At 46.7% G+C, this 18,306-nt stretch overlaps 1 protein-coding gene across 1 annotated transcript in view; it reads right to left on the reverse strand.

Moving 5' to 3' along the window:
* Nlrp5 (NLR family pyrin domain containing 5) overlaps nt 1-18,306 on the reverse strand; it is a 74,281-nt gene that overhangs the window by 19,254 nt on the left and 36,721 nt on the right. The window contains exons 2-5 of the mRNA XM_052760356.1: nt 11,380-11,457; nt 9,426-9,476; nt 4,275-5,862; nt 883-1,053 (exon numbers count right to left, since the gene is read on the reverse strand). Coding sequence (XP_052616316.1) covers nt 883-1,053; nt 4,275-5,862; nt 9,426-9,476; nt 11,380-11,457 — 1,888 coding nt within the window. The remainder of the gene's footprint in view (nt 1-882; nt 1,054-4,274; nt 5,863-9,425; nt 9,477-11,379; nt 11,458-18,306) is intronic.

Genomic DNA, 18,306 nt, shown 5'->3' on the forward strand with positions numbered 1-18,306 from the left:
GGCCTCGAACTCACAGAGATCCACCTGCCTCTGCCTCTTGAGTGCTGGGATTAATAGTCACACTCTTTTAAAAAAGATCTTAATGTGCATGTGTGTGTTCCCACATGAGTGTGTGCAGGAGTCTGTGGAGATGGCAAGGGGGGGGGTTGGATCCCCTGAAGCTGGGGTTACAGAGGTTGTGAGCCACTGTGTGGGTGCTGGGAACAGAGTCTGAATCCTCTGCAACAAGAGCCAGTGCTCTTAATCACTGAGTATCTTCTCCAGCCCCTCCACCTTGTTCTCACTCTACAGCTGCTCTGCAGTCTGTAAAGGGAAACCCCTCCATTTTGAAGGCCCCGTTATGTTTAGATCTCTCTATACTGTATCATTTCTATAAATTCTGCTTTCCCACGTCGGGGCCCGTTTCCTCCAGCAAACTGAATCTTCACATCGGTGTCTTTCCCAGACTCACTACTCTTACTCTTGATATATTTAACCATCAGCTGTTCATAGATTTGTACAATATTCACTAGTTTAAAAGAATTAAAGAGTGATTCGAGAGAGCTACGTAAGTCATGCACCTTGTTCTATTACCTCATATTCTATGACCAGCCCCCAAAGTCCTCCTTCTCATAGTCTTCCTTTACTAACCAACTCCTATGCATCCTTCAAAACCCATAGCAATTAAGCCTGCCTCAAACCTATGCACCTCGTTGTTTTGTTTTGTTTTAAATGAGGTCTTTTAGTCAGCTCCCATCCTGTACTTCGGGGAACTTGGTTCATACATCTTTTAATATAAGCACTTATCCTCTCAGGACACGTCTCAGGGTTTATAGATGGACCTTGTCTTGGCAAGGAGAAGCCATGGGAAGGATTGCTTGTATCAGACCGGGTGGCACTTACGTCAGAGTCTGTACATTACAGGTCGGATTCCTCAGTTTGAGGCATAGTGTCTTCATGGCCCATTCATTCAGGACACTGTTGCCCAGGTCCAGCTGCTTCAGGTTCTGGTGGGTGCCGAGGACACAGCAGAAGTTCTCCCACCACTCCAGGATGAAGGGCTTGTACTGTGCCCTGTGTCGGTGAGGGGGAGAAAAAAAGGCAGGGGATTGAACAGGTGGATTTGAACACGAGTGACTAAGGCCACAGTAAGGCCACAGGAGGGAGACCAGACTGTCAGGTGGCCCAGGACAGCTGAGAAAATAAAGCCAGCTCAGTGGATGCTGCTTCCTGCTCTACAGGACCAGCCCCACGTTCAGCCTCCCTCCATACCCCAACAGCCCCTGGGGAGTAGGCTAGAATGATCAGGAGCCTTCAGCCCTCCCAGACACACGTTGACTTAAAGTCTAGCACCCGCTAGTGGCAAAATGATGCAGCTGTGTTGTTATGCTGTTAAAAAATTAATTTTTATGTGTATGGATGTCTTCGGGCATGCGTGTGTGAGTGTGCATGTGTGTCTACGTGTGGGTATGTACATATGTGTGCCTGTGCCCACAGAGGCCAGAAGAGGGCATCAAATCTTCCTGGAGCTGGAGTTATAGACAATGTAATGTTAGGAACCAAATCCAGGTTCTCTGGAAGAGCAGCAAGAGCTCTTTAACTGCTGAGCCATCTCTCCAGCCTGGATTTCTCTCTCTCTCTCTTTTTTTTTTTTTTTTTTTAGCTCTGAAGATCATGTGATCTTTCCTTCTCCATCTTGGATTAGAGATCTCCACATCCAGTAAGCTAAGGCAATTAACAGAACAATAAAGGAACAGCTAGGTATATGACAATGGAATTATTGATAATCCTTACTAGGTTACAGGACCCTTGGCCTGGGGGTTCTAGCTCTTTCTTTTCCTCCTTCTGCTACAAGTGATCTTGGGGGATGCCAGAATATATGTGGAAGTAAATGGTTAACTGAAGACATGACTCCACAATACAGCTTTCCAGGAGGCCGTTATCTATATAAGAGGTGAGACCCTCCTGTGATGCAGTCATTTTGGGGGTCACCCATGTTTCTGTAAGCAACCCTATAAACTTGCCATTTCACCAAACTGACTTTGATAGAATGATTACTCTAATATTTTTGTTGGTTTCCTAATTGGGGTGAGTTTTTTTTTTTAAAGATTTACTTATTATGTATACAAGTGTCTTGTCTGCATGTATGCCTGTAGGCCAGAAGAGGGCACCAGATCTCATTACGGATGGTTGTGAGCCACCATGTAGGTGCTGGGCATCAAACTAAGGACCTCTGCAAGAACAGCCAGTGCTCTGAACCTCTCTGAGCCATCTCTCCAACTCCAAGTAGAGATTGCATTTCTCCAGGGAGATTTAACAAGCTACTATGGAAAAACAACACACAAGGACCTCCAGAATTGAGACGGAAGTACGTGATACAGCAGTCCCACCTTTGAGTATTGTTAGAACATGGGCCTGCCCCTTTAAGACATTCTTAGGAAGTCCAGATCTTACAGATCTCGAGAGACCAGATGCTCCTTCCTGTGCACACATCTCTGGGGGGAAGCTAAGGAGCAGCCTGAGCTGTGACTTGCCAGCTCTCAACTTACGGCACCTGGCTCCTTCATGCTTGGTGCCATGTGTCCGTGGTATACGTGCAATAAGCTGAATGTGGAAATACATGTAAAGAGGGCCAGTCGCTGATGTGGTGTTCATGACCACTGTGCTGTCCACTTTCCTCTCGTGTTACAGGTGCTTGTGGGTAACAACAGGACAAAAGGATCATCAAAACGGAAAGGCAAATGGTGAATGGTTGCACGCATGTGTGCGGGCTCAGAGAAAGGTCAAATCCTAGCTGCTGAGATGGCTGAGTGGGTAAAGGCACTTGCCACACATGCCTGGAGACTTGAGTTCAAACCCCGAGAGCCTTGTAGTGGAAGGAGAGGATCCATTACTGCTCATTGTCTTCCTCTGAGCTCCACACGTGTGTCATGATGTGCATACATGTGCGCGCGCGCGCGCACACACACACACACACACACACACACACACACACACACACACTCTAAAGGCAACTAAAGTTAAAAAAAAATCCCCAGAAGTAGAGAGTGGTGGAGTCACCAGAGACTGGGGGGAAGGGAAGGGAAGCTGGTCAAAGGTCACAGAATCTCAATGAAGAGGAGAACCAACTTAGAGATCATGCGCACATCATGATTTAATATATGATGATGATATTAATGCATTACAGATCTAAAACCTGCTAAAATGGTCCCAGAAAATCTTTACTATCCAATCTTCCTGCCTCTGTAACGATCTTACAGAGATGAAGGTACTTTATTTTTAAAAATACTCAATGTTTATTTTTATTTATATGTATTGTACATCATGTGCCTGTGTGTGACTATGTGCGCATAAATGCAGGTCCCTGCGGAGGCCAGAAGAGGCCACTGGAGCCTCTGGACCTGGAGCTGTAGGTTGTAGGCAGCTGTGAACCACCTCACCTGGGTGCTGGGAACTGAACCCTGGTCCTCTGGAAGTGCAGCAATAACCCCTGAGCCCTCTCTCCAGCCTAGATACTTTTCATCCATTAATCTGTCCATCAGCCTTTGGAAACAATGGACCCCAAGAAACTGCCAATCTCCCAGGAATCTCACACTGGGAGAAGGGAAAGGCTGGAGCCTGGCACCAGCCAGAGGGGTACTTGCCTCCCAGAAAGAAATTCCACACAGAGCAGCCCGCCTTGCTGGAGAGACTGGAGCAAGACTATGAGTCAATGGTGGGCAGGGATCACACCTTGATCAGAACTAGTTAGATGTACATGTCCTTGGACCTCTACCTCTCTATTTCAACCTCACTTCAGGATCCAGAAGATGAACTGTGGGGAGGGGGATCAATAGAGACCTATTGATCTTTGATTTTTTGTCCCTTTTTTCCAATGTGGCCCCACTGAACAAAAATCCTTTTCTCGGTATGTTATTAATTGGGCTGTTTTGATTGGCTTAGTAGTAGAACCTAGCTTGATACCTCTGTCTCCTGAGAGATGGGCTCGCAGTGTGTTCCATGTCCCACCCAGTCTATGCCGTGTTGGGGAGTGAACCCCGGGCTTCATTCCTGCTAGGCGAGCAGTCTTCCGAGATCTATCTACGGACCGATCTATATCCCCAGCATGGGACTCAAGGGTTTTAAAAGGGCTTATCTAGTAGCTAATGACAAATCAGACTTGGATCAGGTCCTGTTAATAAGTGAATTGTTCTTTAAGAGCCGTCTGGTACCCTGACTATTACTGAACGTCATATCTAAGCCCAATAACACAAAATTTACTGATTGGCTTAGGATGAAAACCACCCGCTACTCACCCCGGGGGAACAAAAGGGCACAGATCAGTATTCTTATTCACTGAGAAGATGTCTCTGATGTCCAGCCGCAGTGTCTTCAAGTTCTGACAGTGCTGGAGACAGTAGGAAGATACCATTAAGTCCATCCTCTGGTTAACCAGAAGATACACTTCTTGGAAGCTATTCAGAGCCCAGCGAACAAATTCATCATCCCGAGATTCGAAGAGATAGTGGAAGGCATCCAGGACATCCGTCGGGCTGGTGGCGCTGACCTGCTGACCTAGCACAAAGACCCAATCTTGGAGTTTCTGCCTCACAGAGGGGAGCACGGAACATCCAAGCAGAACCTCTATGGTTATCATTGTGTCTTTGTTCATGAGGCCGAATAAGAAACGCTTCATCCCAAGGAGGTGAGTGTTGAAGTCAGTCTGCCTGAGGCTCCTCGGGTTTTTAAAGACAAAGGAGTGCTGATCCCATTTCTCCAGCCCTTCTAAAACATAATACAAGGCAGCACAGAATTCCTGCAGGCTGAGGTGGAAGAAAACATAGTACCACTCGGTGCTGTGGTCAACCCGGAGAAGGATGTTCATGTGAAAGAGGGCCAAGATCTCAGACTCCCTCACGCCATGGGTCTGCAGGTCAGTCGCATAGAACACGGACCTCATGTTCCACACTCCCTCTGCTGCCATCCTGCATAAGCTTATCAGGGCAACACGCTCTTCTGGATTGAGACAGCTCCGGGAAGGATCTCTGGGCGTGAGCTGGTAAAACACCAAGGTGGCATACAAACTGGTGAAAGTCTGGCAGACTGGGGGGCCTTTCTCTCCCAGCTTCTCCTGGAGCTGCAGAGCTTCACAGACCAGTGAGCATATGGGGGGGACTTGACATTGATCAAACAGCTGGTGATTATCTATCACGGAATGGACGACTTGATGTCTTTTATGGTTGTTAGAGATGTTCTCAAGGACCAGCTCAGCCCTCCTGGTTGCAGACAGTCCTTCCACCAATATGTAGAGAGGAGACACCACTATTGACTTGAGCCTTTCCAAGCCCGTGTCTCTGGTGGTGATCACGAGAAAGGACTCGGGTAGGAGAGCCTTCATCAGGAGGCTGTACAGCAGGATGTATATGGGCTGTTCATCCTCCCAGTCTTCAGAGAGCCTCATGTCCTCAAGTAGGAGGGCAGAACCCAGATCGTCAAAACCATCCATGACAAACAAGAGTCTTTCCGGTTTGGACATGATCTCTGTCATCGGAGCCCGGGAGTCTGGCCACTCCCTGGAAATCAACTGTGCCATACTGCTCTTCTCTCTCCATTTTATTTCTCTAACAGAGAAGAAGAAGGCATAGGACACATCTTGGTAGAGTTTACCCTGTGCCCAGCCCAGAACGATACTTCTGGCCAAAGCCGACTTTCCAACTCCTTGTCTTCCGTGTAGGATAACAGTGTGAGGCGAGAAGATTTTCTGGTGTGGCTTAAGGGCCTCCAACAACACTCGCATCTCTGGGCTGTCACAGTGTATAACCACATGTGTGTTGAATTTAGTTATTACATGGGTCTTATAGCCTTGTATGTCACCTAGATGGTATGAAGTCAAATGAGAGACAGCTGAAGAAAACATTTGAACAAAATCTTATTTTTAAGATTATGAGACCGACATGCATATCTGCAAGATGAGTCTAATTAACAATGGCTTAAAACATTTCAAAATAGAGGGGAGGAATCTGAATGGACTTTCAGTAATGATGGACATTTAAGGTGATGAATATGCTAATTGCCTTTAATTGTTCACTATTATATGTATAATGAATCAAATATGCCTCTCCCCCCCCCTCCTGCTATAAGTCAGATGGCTGTGTACAATGTTCTCGATACTTTATTACCTGTCTTGAGACAAGACCGTCATATTTGCTATGTAGCCAACACTGACTTTGAACTTCTGATCCTGCTGTCTCTATGACCCAACTGATGGGACTACAGGTGTGCACCATCAGGCCCCAGTTTTATGTGGTGCTAGGGACTGAAGCCCTATACATCCTATGCAAACACTCTGCCAACTTAATTACATCCATAGCCCAGCTTCTTCTGAGCAATGTATTTCTAACGAGATCCAAGTAGGCTGGGATCATCTTTGGCCAGTGAGCTCTAGAGATTTGCGTTTCTCTCCATCTCATCTTGCCACTGCTGTGATGACAAGCATATTGCTTTCACAACCATCTTTTTTTTCCCAAGACAGGGTCTGTCTGTGTAGCCATGGCTGTCCTGGACTCATTCTATAGACCAGGCTGGCCTCCAACTCAGAGATCTGCCTGACTCTGCCTCCTGAGTGCTGAGATTAAAGGCGTGAGCCACCACCGCCTGGCTTATACCCAACTTTTTTATGTGGGTTCTTGGGACCTGAACTCGAGTCCTTGTATATGCAAGGCAAGTACTTCATCTTGAGATCTTAATCTCTGTTTGCTGAATTGGACCAATGCAATATCCTCATATTAAACATTAGCTATGCTAATGAATTTAGGTTTCCCTGCAGAGCCAGAAGCCCCAGGGAGCCAGTCTGCAGTTGGATCCAAGACCTCCTCGCTGTTTTCAAATCTACAGATTTAATTATTACAATCATGCTCCAGACTGCTCTTTGATGCCTTCGTAGAAGTCTATGCGTATGGGTCTAACTTGCCGCCCACAGGTGACTCAGATCTCATGAGCATCAGAAACTCCTTTCAGCAGCGGAGTGCTTATGGAACTGATCTGAGTTCATAGTCTTCAGTGCCAGACACAGGTGCATACATATATACACATGCGTGCGTGCGTGTGCGTGCGTGTGCGCGCGCGCGCGCACACACACACACACACACACACACACACACACACACACACACACACAGAAATCTCCCAAACTAATTTTATCTATTACCTCCAAACAAAAGTGGCAGTCCCATTTCTTCAAGACATAACTAGGCAGAAGCTTGCATTTGCAAGCTTACTTTTGAGCAGAGGTTGATCTCATTCTGCAAGTCAGTGTAGCGTTCACTATCAATCATCCATGACTGTTTGCTCATGGGTAAAATGGAGACATTGATTCCTTTACCAAGGCTGCTGAGCAGAAACTGTGGCATTTATACCATGTACATCACAGTGCTTGGCTCATAGTGACCTTTCAATACAGTTCCTCATGCTTGGGTAAGCCCAACAATAAAACTATTTTCATGGCTACTCCATAACCATAATTTTGCTACTGTTATGAATGCTAACGTAAATATCTGGTATGCAGGCTATCTGATATGTGACCTCTGTGAAAGGGTCACTTGACCCCCAAGTGGGTCATGACCCACAGGCTGAGAACCACTGGTCTAGCGTCCTGACTCCGAGCATTGCCTCCCATCAGGCTGTTGAAGCAAAGCAGGATGCAGCTCCCGCACTCTTTTCTGAGCTGGTCAGACCCCCAGTTCTACCAGTCTTACAATGTAAACAGCTCACCCAAGTCCCATCACTGTTTTCAATCGTTGCCTCAGCGGACACCACGTGTTTGCAGCTGGCTTCTTAACCACTGACAAGAGCAAAAGAAAATCCCCACCAACAGGAGAATTGAAGAGGGCTGTTTGCTCATGAAATACATTTTATTTTAGATCTAGACATTTTCTGTGTATGAGTGTTTGGCCTGCATATATGTATATGTACCATGCCCATGTCTGGTGTCTGCAGAGGTCAGGGGAGGCCTCAGATTGCTGGTTACTGGAATTACAGATGGTTACAAGCTACCATGTGAGTGCTGGGAATTGAACCCTGGACCTCTACAAGAGCAGCCAGTGCTCTTTAACCACTGAACCATCTCTCTGGCTCCACAATGGAATATATTGACTTATTTAATGTTTTTGAGACAGGGTCCCCCTATGTTGTCTTGACTGGTCTGGGACTTACAGAGATCCACCTTTCTCTGCCTCCTGAGTGCTGGGATTGAAGATATGCCAAGCCTCACAATGGAATATTTTAAGTCAACACAAGGAATGAGAAAAAATTGTGACTCATATGTACAGTGGACTTTTACTCATTCAGTAAAATGGATGGAACAGGCAATTGCTATGTTAGGTGAAATGTACCAGACTCAGAAAGACAAACACCGCATATTTCTCCTTTTGTGTGTGTGTGTGTGTGTGTGTGTGTGAGTGTGTGTGTGTGTGTGTGTGTATGAGTGTGCATGTTCGTGTGCGTGTGATGAATCTGGAAAGAGACCTTGAGAAGGGAAGAAGAGATCTTCAGTGGTGGAGGAGAGAAGCATAAAAAGGGATATGAGAAGGTGGGCCACTGGGTGAAGAGGACCAGCAACAGGGTGTGGAGGGCAGACTAGATCAAAGTACATGAACGACGACACAGTGGGTCTGGAGATGTGCCTCAGTTGGCAGAGTGCTTGCCTAGCATGCACGAAGCCCTGGGTTCAATCCCCAGCACCACATAAACTGGATGTGGCTATATACACATGTGTAATTCCATCAGTCCACAGGTGGAGGCAGGAGAATCAGGAGTTCAAGATCATCCTCAACTACATCCAGAGTTTGAGCCAGCCTGGGTCCTGGGAGGCCCTGCCCCTCCCCGAGGGCCTATAGGCAGTCAATGGCGGCTGGGGCAATGGGATTGTCTTCAGTGGTGTATCCAGCGGTGAGGTACCCAGGCTTCTGTAGATAACCTCTCACCCAAGCTCCTGTAAGCCACCCTGATGAAACACATCAGGTGGCCAACAATCAAAGCAGAAGCGGGGCTAGGTGTATGAAAATATAGTCAAACCCACCACATATAATATATGATAATAAAACCACTGAAGTAAAAAAAATACACTGAAATCCATCACTTTGCATGCTCATTTAAAGCCTAATAAAATCTCTAATTTTGATCAGGGTAGGTGGTCACTCTCTTGCTGTGTTTAGAACAAGTCAAATAAGCTTGTGCCTCTGTCCCAGTCTGCTGGAATTAGGGGTTATTTTGAACTTTTCATAAATCACCACCCAACACAAATCGCCTTGAGCCACATGGCTCTGCCCGTGACGCTCACCCCCAGGACTCACAAGGAGGGTTCAGGTGGACACACCCGTGACACCAGGACCCCACCTCCCATCGGAATGTCACGTTCGGCTTTCACCCAGCCTCCTCATAGGTTGGCCACAAGTAAATATTTCCCTCACCTTGTTCATGTGCCTCTCCTGCTGCATCTTCTTCCTCAGCCTGCAAGGCTTCTGTAAAAGGGAGAGAACAAAGCCAGCCAACACGATTATGTTTGTTGTTTGAAACAGAGATACCCCCTGTGACAACTCCCCTCACCCCGGGCTCGGGGCACACAGAGGAAGAGGGGGCAGAAGGACTGTAAGAGCTGGAGGTGGGGAGGAGAGCTGCGAAATGTTCTGTACCTAGTACCGCTACTGCCCACACGAAGCCATGTGGCTGTGGTCGCCTGCACAGGGTGAGACACTTAAAATCCCGTCACAGTCCGGGAGGGGGCTGTGGAGGCTTCTACCACTAACTGAGAAGTATCAGCGTTGGGAGTCACGTTTGTCCGGAGGTGTCCTCTGGTGGGTGGTCGATGCTGTGCGCACCTGTGTGGGGGCGGGTCATGCGTACATTGAGTGCATGTATGTGGACCAGAGGTTGACTTTCGGTGTCTTTCTCAATCACCCTCAATCACCTTAAAGATGTATTTATTTTTATTTGATGGCTATTTGGCCTGTGTGTAGGTCTCTGTGTACCTTGTGTATGCTATGTCTGCTAAGGCTAGACGAGGGCAGTTGTGATCATGTGTATGTGTGGACTGAAAACTGGATCTGGGTCTTCTGGAAGAGTGGCCAGTGCTCTTAACTGCTGAGCCATCTCTCTGGTACCTAATCTTATCTCTATATGTCCAGACTGGCTGGCCAGCAAGGACCATGGATCCTGAGTCTGCCTCCTCATGCCGGGATTACAGGCACATACCCCTCCATCTGGCCTTTAATGCAGCTTCTGGGAATTGAACTCAGGTCCTTGGGCAGCCAACATTTTACTGACTGAGCAATTTAAGAGTCAAGACTCAACCTTTTTAATACAGCTAGCTATATACCCAAACACAGACCTACGCAATATAGTGCAACCCACATGAAGAGCCCAGCTGACCTCTGAGAAACTGTCAAAGTGATTTTAAAGTTTATGATCGAATCAACGAGACCAAGAAATGGCCCCAAAATTTTGCAGATAAATGTGGAGTGTCATATACCCTGAAAGAAACAACACTTAAAAGTCAGTGGGGGTAGAGGTATAAGGATAGGCACACAGGCCAGTCATCTAGAACTGAGAAACTCCAAATTACCCCCCCCCCACACACACCTTAATCTAGACAATTTAGTAGAATTGTGTGTGCACACGTGTGTGTGTTAATTGCAGGTTATGTGTGTACACGCTGATGTGGGTGCCAGAGGTCAACCTGAGCTTTCATTCCTCCTAAAATATTCCCCCCTTTAAAGAGAGTGTGTTTTTTTGTTTGTTTTGGTTTTTTGAAACAGGGTTTCTCCGTGTAGCTTTGTGCCTTTCTTGGAACTCACCTGGTAGCCCAGGCTGGCCTCGAACTCACAGAGATCCACCTGGCTCTGCCTCCCGAGTGCTGGGATTAAAGGCGTGGGCCACCACCACCCCGATAAAAAGAGGTTTTTAAATTTTTAATTACATGTCTGTGTGGGTATATGTGAGCACCTGTGCCTGCAGAGGACAGAGGTGTTGGATCTCTTGGAGCTGGAGTTACTGGTGGTTATGAGCCACCTGATGTGGGTGCTGGAAACCAAACTCCAACACTGCGCGCGTGTGTACACACACACACACACACACACACACACACACACATGAATTCAGGGATGTAGCTGGGTTGCGATGGTGCACACCTTTAAATGCTAGCACTCAGGAGGCAGAAATAGGCAGATCTCTGAGTTCAATGCCAACCTGGTCTACAGAGTGAGGTCCAGGACAGCCAGGGCTACAATAGAGAAACCCTGTCTCAAAAAACCAAACAAAAAATGAAAAAAACAACAAAAAGAATTCAGGGGTCTAACTCTTTAGGTAAAACTATATGCCACATGGCTTTAAGTGTACCCCTCTTTCCACCCCACCCTGCTTCCATACCTGGTGTCTGTTTCTCATCTGATCCTGGGTCATGCTGGATTGGTTCACTGTCTTCTTTTGGGTCACTCATTGAGCTTCCTGCAACAGAGAGGAAGAGAGAATGCTTCTCGTAAGGCATGGTCTAATTGCTGGGGATGAGAACACTTCTCGTCCAAACTGCAGAAGGGGATTAAAAGCAAGCCTCGGCTCAGTGTGTGCCCAGAGTGGTCTGTGATAGGACACAGTCCAGCCCTTCTGCCTCAGAAACACAGTAAAGCAGCTGAGATATACAGGCAAGGATGCCGCAGTCTGGACTTTAGACGTGCATTCTATACTAGTTCTGCTCAGTGGTTTTGGGTGGATATCTCAATGAGGTGCTGGGTCACAGTCATCCTCAGTGCCTTCAAATTTTTTTCAGACCTACGTCATGAGCTATTCACTTGATACTTGGTCTGATGATACTTGATAATCTGATTAGAGGTGTTTTCAACTTTGTGTGTGTTCATGCAGGTACACATGTTCATCAGCCATGGGTGCCTTTCCTCTGTAGACACCTGCCTGGTTTTGAAAAAAAAATGAATTTTATGTCTATGTGTGCATGCAGGTGCCTTTGGAGGCCAGCAGAGGATATTGGATTCTGTGGACCTGGAGTTACAGTTGGTTGGGAGGCACTTGATGTGGGTGTTTCAAGTGGAATGCTGGTCCTCTGCCAAGAGCAGCAGGTGCTGCTAACCACTGAGCCATTTCTCCACTCCCCACTGAGGTGGGCTGAATGAGAGTGGTCCCTGTAGGCTCACATACTTGGATGTTTGGCTCTGCAGTTTGAGAAGTGTGGCTTTGCTAGAGGAGGTGTGGCCTTGCTAGAGGAGGTGTGGCCTTGCTAGAGGAGGTGTGGCCTTGCTAGAGGAGGTGTGGCCTTGCTAGAGGAGGTGTGGCCTTGCTAGAGGAGGTGTGGCCTTGCTAGAGGAGGTGTGGCCTTGCTAGAGGAGCTTTCAGAAGCCCACCCAGGTCCCACTCTCTCTTCTGTATATCTGTGGACCAATAGCTCTCAGCTCCAGTTCACGTCTGCCTGCCTGTCTCCATGCTGCCAGCAATGATGATCATGGACTAACCCTCTGATACTGTAAACAAACCCCCACTTAAAGGCTTTCTTTTATAGTTTACCTTGGTCATAGTGTCTCTTTACAGCAATAGAAAAGTAACATGACACCCTCCCACCTTCTCCCCCCTCCCTCTCCTGCAGACAGGGTCTCTTCCAAATCTGGAGCTCACTTAAGCTAAGGATGACCTCGAACTACTGATCCTCTCACTGCGACCTTCTAAGTGCTAGGATTACAGGTGTGTGCCACTATGTCCTGTTTATCTAGTGCTGGGGACCGAATCCAGTTGGGGCTTTGTGCATGCTATGCGAGCATGCTGCCAATGGGCTATATCCCCAGCTCTCACTTTTGCATTTTAACTTAATCATTTTTTCATTCATTCATCATATAGTCTAAAAAATCCAATGCATGATCAAAAATTCCATTTTCTCTCTTTATATAAAGATACAGTGCATATATGCGTATGTGTAGCCATATATACATACAGATACATATATGCAAAATATTGATTCCTGTGTATACTCTAATATATATATTAAAAATAGTGCCTCATCATTAAAAGTCTAGCAAGCATCCATGAATGACCCAGATACTGTTTACCTGTCCATAAGTATATAAATGGTTATATTCTGTCTCCTGAAAGCTGCACTTCTGAGCCAGGAAGATCTCTCACTTGCCACCACAACTGATGACCCGAGTTCAGTGCCCTACACCCACATGGTGGGAGGAGAAAACTCAATTCAGGAGGTGGTCTTCTGACCTTCATAGGCATGCCTCAGTTTCCCCAGGCCTGAAATGTTCCCTCCCGAAGGGAAAAGGCAGCTAATGAGACTCAGGAGGCAAAGAAAATACCGCCTATCTGGGAAAACAGAACCCTGGAAGATTCTGGAAGGCCAGTCTCCAGCAGTATCCAAAGGAGTGTTAACTGCTGGGGGAGGAGAGCGCCACTGCAGAGAGAGGAGATTCTGGACTGCCCAGCTGCCTGCAAGCCGGGCGGAGAGCTCCAGGGTTGCCGCTTTTAGGAGTCTTCACTCATGCTACAACGGACTTTGCAGCGATGCGGCTGTTTACACATCACCCCTGGTCCTGTCACACCCACACTCTCATTAGTAACCCCAATAAAAATTCACTCATTCACCAAGTTGAACATTGATGCAATCATTACTTTGTCTTGTGGTAGGTTCCATTTCTGGTGAATAGATGTGTGTACAGCCGCCTCCCCAAGAAGTCTGTCCTGAGTTCAATACCCAGCAACCATATGGTGGCTCACAACCATCTGTAATGAGATCTGGTGCTCTCTTCTGGCCTGCAGCCATATATGCAGGCAGAACACTGTATACATAATAAATAAATAAATCTTTAAAAGTAAGTCTAGCCAGGTAGTGGTGGCACAATGCCTTTAGTCCCAGCACTCAGCAGGCAGAGGCAGGCAGAGATCTGTCAAGGCTGGTCTGGTCTTCATAGAGCATTCCAGACCAGCCAGGGCTATACAGAGAAACCCTGTCTCAAAAATAAAATACCATTTAGGACTTGTGCAATGACACATGGGTTCATTTAAGCCACGAGGAGGCTCTGCACCCTTGCAAAACACCCAGCTGTCAATCAGGAGAAAGAGGAACCCCAGTGTGTAGGAGGCTAGACACCTGGCACAGCCAAGCAGCGTGCCTCTGGGTGATGATCAACACCTGATAAGGGGCTTAGGGAAAATCAGATGGGCTGAGGGTAGAACTCTTACCATCCTCCTGTCGGTTGCTTTTTAAGGTACACACCGAAATGTAATCCCAATGTAACCATTGTTTTACTAAAAGCTAACAGAAATCAATGCATTTCACTAAGACGGTTTATCCATGCTCAGATGAGGGAGCCATCCCCCTAAAGCACTGATAATCATCCAACATCGAAGTTTATGTGTTCGTTAATCAGAACTGAATGCTCGCTGAAAGTGTAGCTCACATCTGTAATCTCAGGAGGCGGGGTGGGGGGGGCAGTTGGGGACGAGAGAGGGCGAGGGGGGGTAGTGAGGAGGGGGGCAGTGGGGAGCAGTGGAGGGGAGGGGGTGTTCTGAGTTTCACAGCAAGACCTTGACTCTTAAAAGCTAAAACAAACAGAAGAGATCAAACAAGGATTGGACAAATGAAAACCCAACAACCCCCTAGGAGGCTAGGATGAAGTAAGCTTTTCCTAGGCATCTCTCTCTGTAGGAAGAATGTTGGACTACAGGGTGGATACTAAGAGAAAAAATTAGCTGGGGGGTGGTGGCGCACGCCTTTAGTCTCAGCACTCTGGAGGCAGAGGCAGGCGGAGCTCCGAGTTCCAGGCCAGCCTGGCCTACAGAGAGACCCGTCTCAAAAAAAAAAAAAAAAAAAAAAAATTATGAGCATAATTTAAATGGTTATATTTCTAATAAAATTAGGATTTTCCTAGAGATTTTTTAAATATAGAGATCAAAAAAGCTAAACAGGAACAAACAAACATCTCTCCCAACCACTGGGTGAAACATTCAGTTTGTGAAGTCTAAACGTTATAGTCACACAACTTTAGTTAGATCGACATATAGATCTTGCTCTCAGCAATCCCTCTGAAGGGCTGAAGAAACACAGGAGACCCTTGGGTAAATATTTCAGCGGGTGGAAGGCCAGGTATTTTATTTTATTTTTTGGAATGATATGACCAGCAAAGTCTTCTCCTAGGAAGAGACTCTTTCCTGGCTTTTTTTTTGTTTGTTTTTTTGGAAAGAGTTTAATAGCACCTCATTTAATTTCACATAAACACATAAAAAAATAGAATTTTGTCCTTCATCCGGGGTTCAAAGCTTGATATTTTTGGAGGTCAAATACTTTGTGTCTTGAGCTTAAGTACTTTAGAACATTCCAGATTTCCTAATAGATCAGACTTTAAACACCAACCCCTCCTCCCCTCTCCAAGCCACAGTTGAGGGAAATAATTCAGCTGAGATACTTTTTGGGCAATCTGAGGGTACTGTTTTCTGTAGAGTGAAAAGACTTAAAAAAAAAATAAAATAAAAAAATCCAGCACTTTTCTTTAGCCTGTATCTCCACTATCATCCCCGCCTTCCCAGACACACCTGTTCATCCCCAAGTGTCTGGAATGATTTAATGGGAACACTGCAGGGCTGGGTGGGTAAGGACGCCACCTCGAAGCCCGAGAACACAAGTTAGACCCCCAGAACCCACGAAGAGAGAAGCAACTCTTGCATGCACCCTTGACCTCCACCTGGGTGCCGTGACGGGTGCATGCACACAGAAAATAATGCAGGCCTTCAACTCTCTTTGAAATTGGTCAATTTGCTCCTTGCTTCTGTAGGTAAATAAATGACCCCTTGACTCAGTCTCCTCACTTGGCAACTGCAACAAGCAATCCTCCAGTTCATATAGCATCTCACGGACCGTAAGTCACAGTAATTCATGAGCCACCCAATTTAACCCAGCAACACCCCACACTCACGCAAAACGTGGCCCTAACATCAGCTCACCCCCAGCCTTGCTCCATGCCTTAAGTTAACATCCAAGTCTGGGAAGGGACCTTCCTAAATGCACCCACTGTCCAGGTTAACTATTTTGAAAAACAAATTTGGGGTGACATTATCTTTTTTCCCCATGAGATCCTTTAGCCCCTTGGGTTTCCCGGTTCCAAAGACAGAAGAGGGGAGGGTTCGTGCATGTTAACTGGCCCGAAAGAGGAGAAGCCAATCCAGAGACCCGACTGGGACTAAGAAGTTACCCAAGAGCTCACCTTCAAGCACAGAACCTACTTTCCGCAAACTGGCAACTACCGCGAAAAGAGAGCCAACGCTGTCTGCACTCCACACCTGTGAGGAGACAGCCTTTGAGGAGTCTCAGGCTAGCACGTGCTTAACGCCCATTGGCTGCAAGTTCTGACTGGCCCTTCCCAAGGAGATCCGGAACAGCTGCGTGGGCAAGCATTGGCACCCATCCACCTCGCCCAGCAGCTGCTCAAGGGGAGGCACATCTACTCCCCACCCCCACTCCCCATTAGATTGTACGCTTATTATTTTTAAGATTTAAATTTTTTTTTAAACTTATGTGTATATGTATGGAGGCCAGAAGAGGGCCTGGGATCCCTTGGAGTTGCACCAGGCTCTTTTTTTTTTTTTTTCGGTTTTTTGAGACAGGGTTTCTCTGTGTAGCTTTGCACCTTTCCTGGAACTCACTCTGTAGACCAGGCTGGCCTCGAACTCACAGAGATCCGCCTGGCTCTGCCTCCCGAGTGCTTAGATTAAAGGCGTGCACCACCACCGCCCGGCGCACCAGGCTCTTTTGAGTTGCCTAATTTGGGTGCTCAAATCCTCTGCCACACCCAGGGCTCATAACCACTGATCCATCTCTCCAGACCAAGACTCATTTTTTTTTTTTCCTCCGGAGCTGAGGGCCGAACCCAGGGCCTTGCCCTTGCTAGGCAAGCGCTCTACCACTGAGCTAAATCCCCAACCCCCCCAAGACTCATTCTTATGTGCGGCAGGATCTGGGATCTGCATAACCCCCATTGGGTGTTTCTCAGCAGGGTATATTCAGGGTCCTCACCTTTTAAAGATTTAGCCTGGAAGTAATACTTGGCATTTAATTTTTTTTTTTAAATTTCACTACAAGATGACCAATCATAATTCTATGTATGTATGGAGTACAGAATGACATTAAATATATTTGTTGTGGAATGACTACGTGAAGCTAAATATAATTTTTGAATACTTAGGTTTTGGAGGGTGAATTTGACATTTATCTTTAGCAAATTTTGAAATCTTTTTTTGAGGTGGTGGAGGTTTCAAGACAGAGTTTCTGTGTGTAGCCCTGGATTCCTGGAACTCAGTAGAGCTGGATGGTCTTGAATTCAGAGATCTGCCTGCCTCTGCCTCCTGAGTCCTGGTGTGTGTGTGTGTGTGTGTGTGTGTGTGTGTGTGTGTGTGTGTGTGTGTGTGTGTGTGTGTGTGTGTGTCAGAGGACAGTTTGTGGGATTTGAGTCTCCCTTCCACCATGTGAGACCCAGGGATTGAACTCAGGTCACCAGGTTTGACAGCAAGCACCTTTACCCATTAAGCCATCCTGCCAGCCTGAATTATACCTAAATATGGTTGCTTCCTTGTGCAACAGACCTCCTACTTCCTTGAAACGTTATACCTTCTGCCTTCAAATTCTTTTCTCCTCGGCCTCTGCTAACTACAGTCTGCTTCTGAGTCCAACTGTCTTGGTGACATGCAGGGTTTGTCTTTCTGTGCCTATTATACTCCATTGAGTATCATGTTTTCTATTAACAGTTCGTCCACGTTGCTGCCAATAACAAGATGTCTTTCTCTGTAATGGCTGAATACCATTCCGTTATGTGATTGTACCCCAATTTATTTATCCACCCACCTACTGATGGATATCTAGGTTAATTCCACTTTTTGGCTATTATGAATAATGCTTAGCTATTAGCATGCAAGGTCTTATATATCATTATGTCATTAAAACTTAATTTATGTGTATATGTATGTGCCTGCACCAGCTTATATGTACTGTGTGAGTACAGGCGTCTGTGGAAGCCAGAAGAGGTGCTCAAGTCCCCAGAGCTGGAGTTAAAAGCAACTGTGAGACTCCAGATGGGGGTTCTGGGAGCCGGACTTGGGTCCACTCAAGAGCAGTAAATGCCCTTAACCTCTGAGCCACCACTCCATTCCTCCCCACCCGTATTGAACAGAGTGTATGTTAGTAGCTTCTCTCCTTCCCCCTCACATCCCCCATCCTGTTATGATATGTTGATCATCTTGACTTAAGCATCCACAGTGAATTTGTCTCACAACACAATCGTGCTGTACACGCTGACCACAATGACA

This window comes from Peromyscus californicus, unplaced genomic scaffold (genome assembly GCF_007827085.1).
Source record: "Peromyscus californicus insignis strain IS unplaced genomic scaffold, ASM782708v3 Scaffold_4__1_contigs__length_199733344, whole genome shotgun sequence".
NCBI lineage: Eukaryota > Metazoa > Chordata > Mammalia > Rodentia > Cricetidae > Peromyscus > Peromyscus californicus.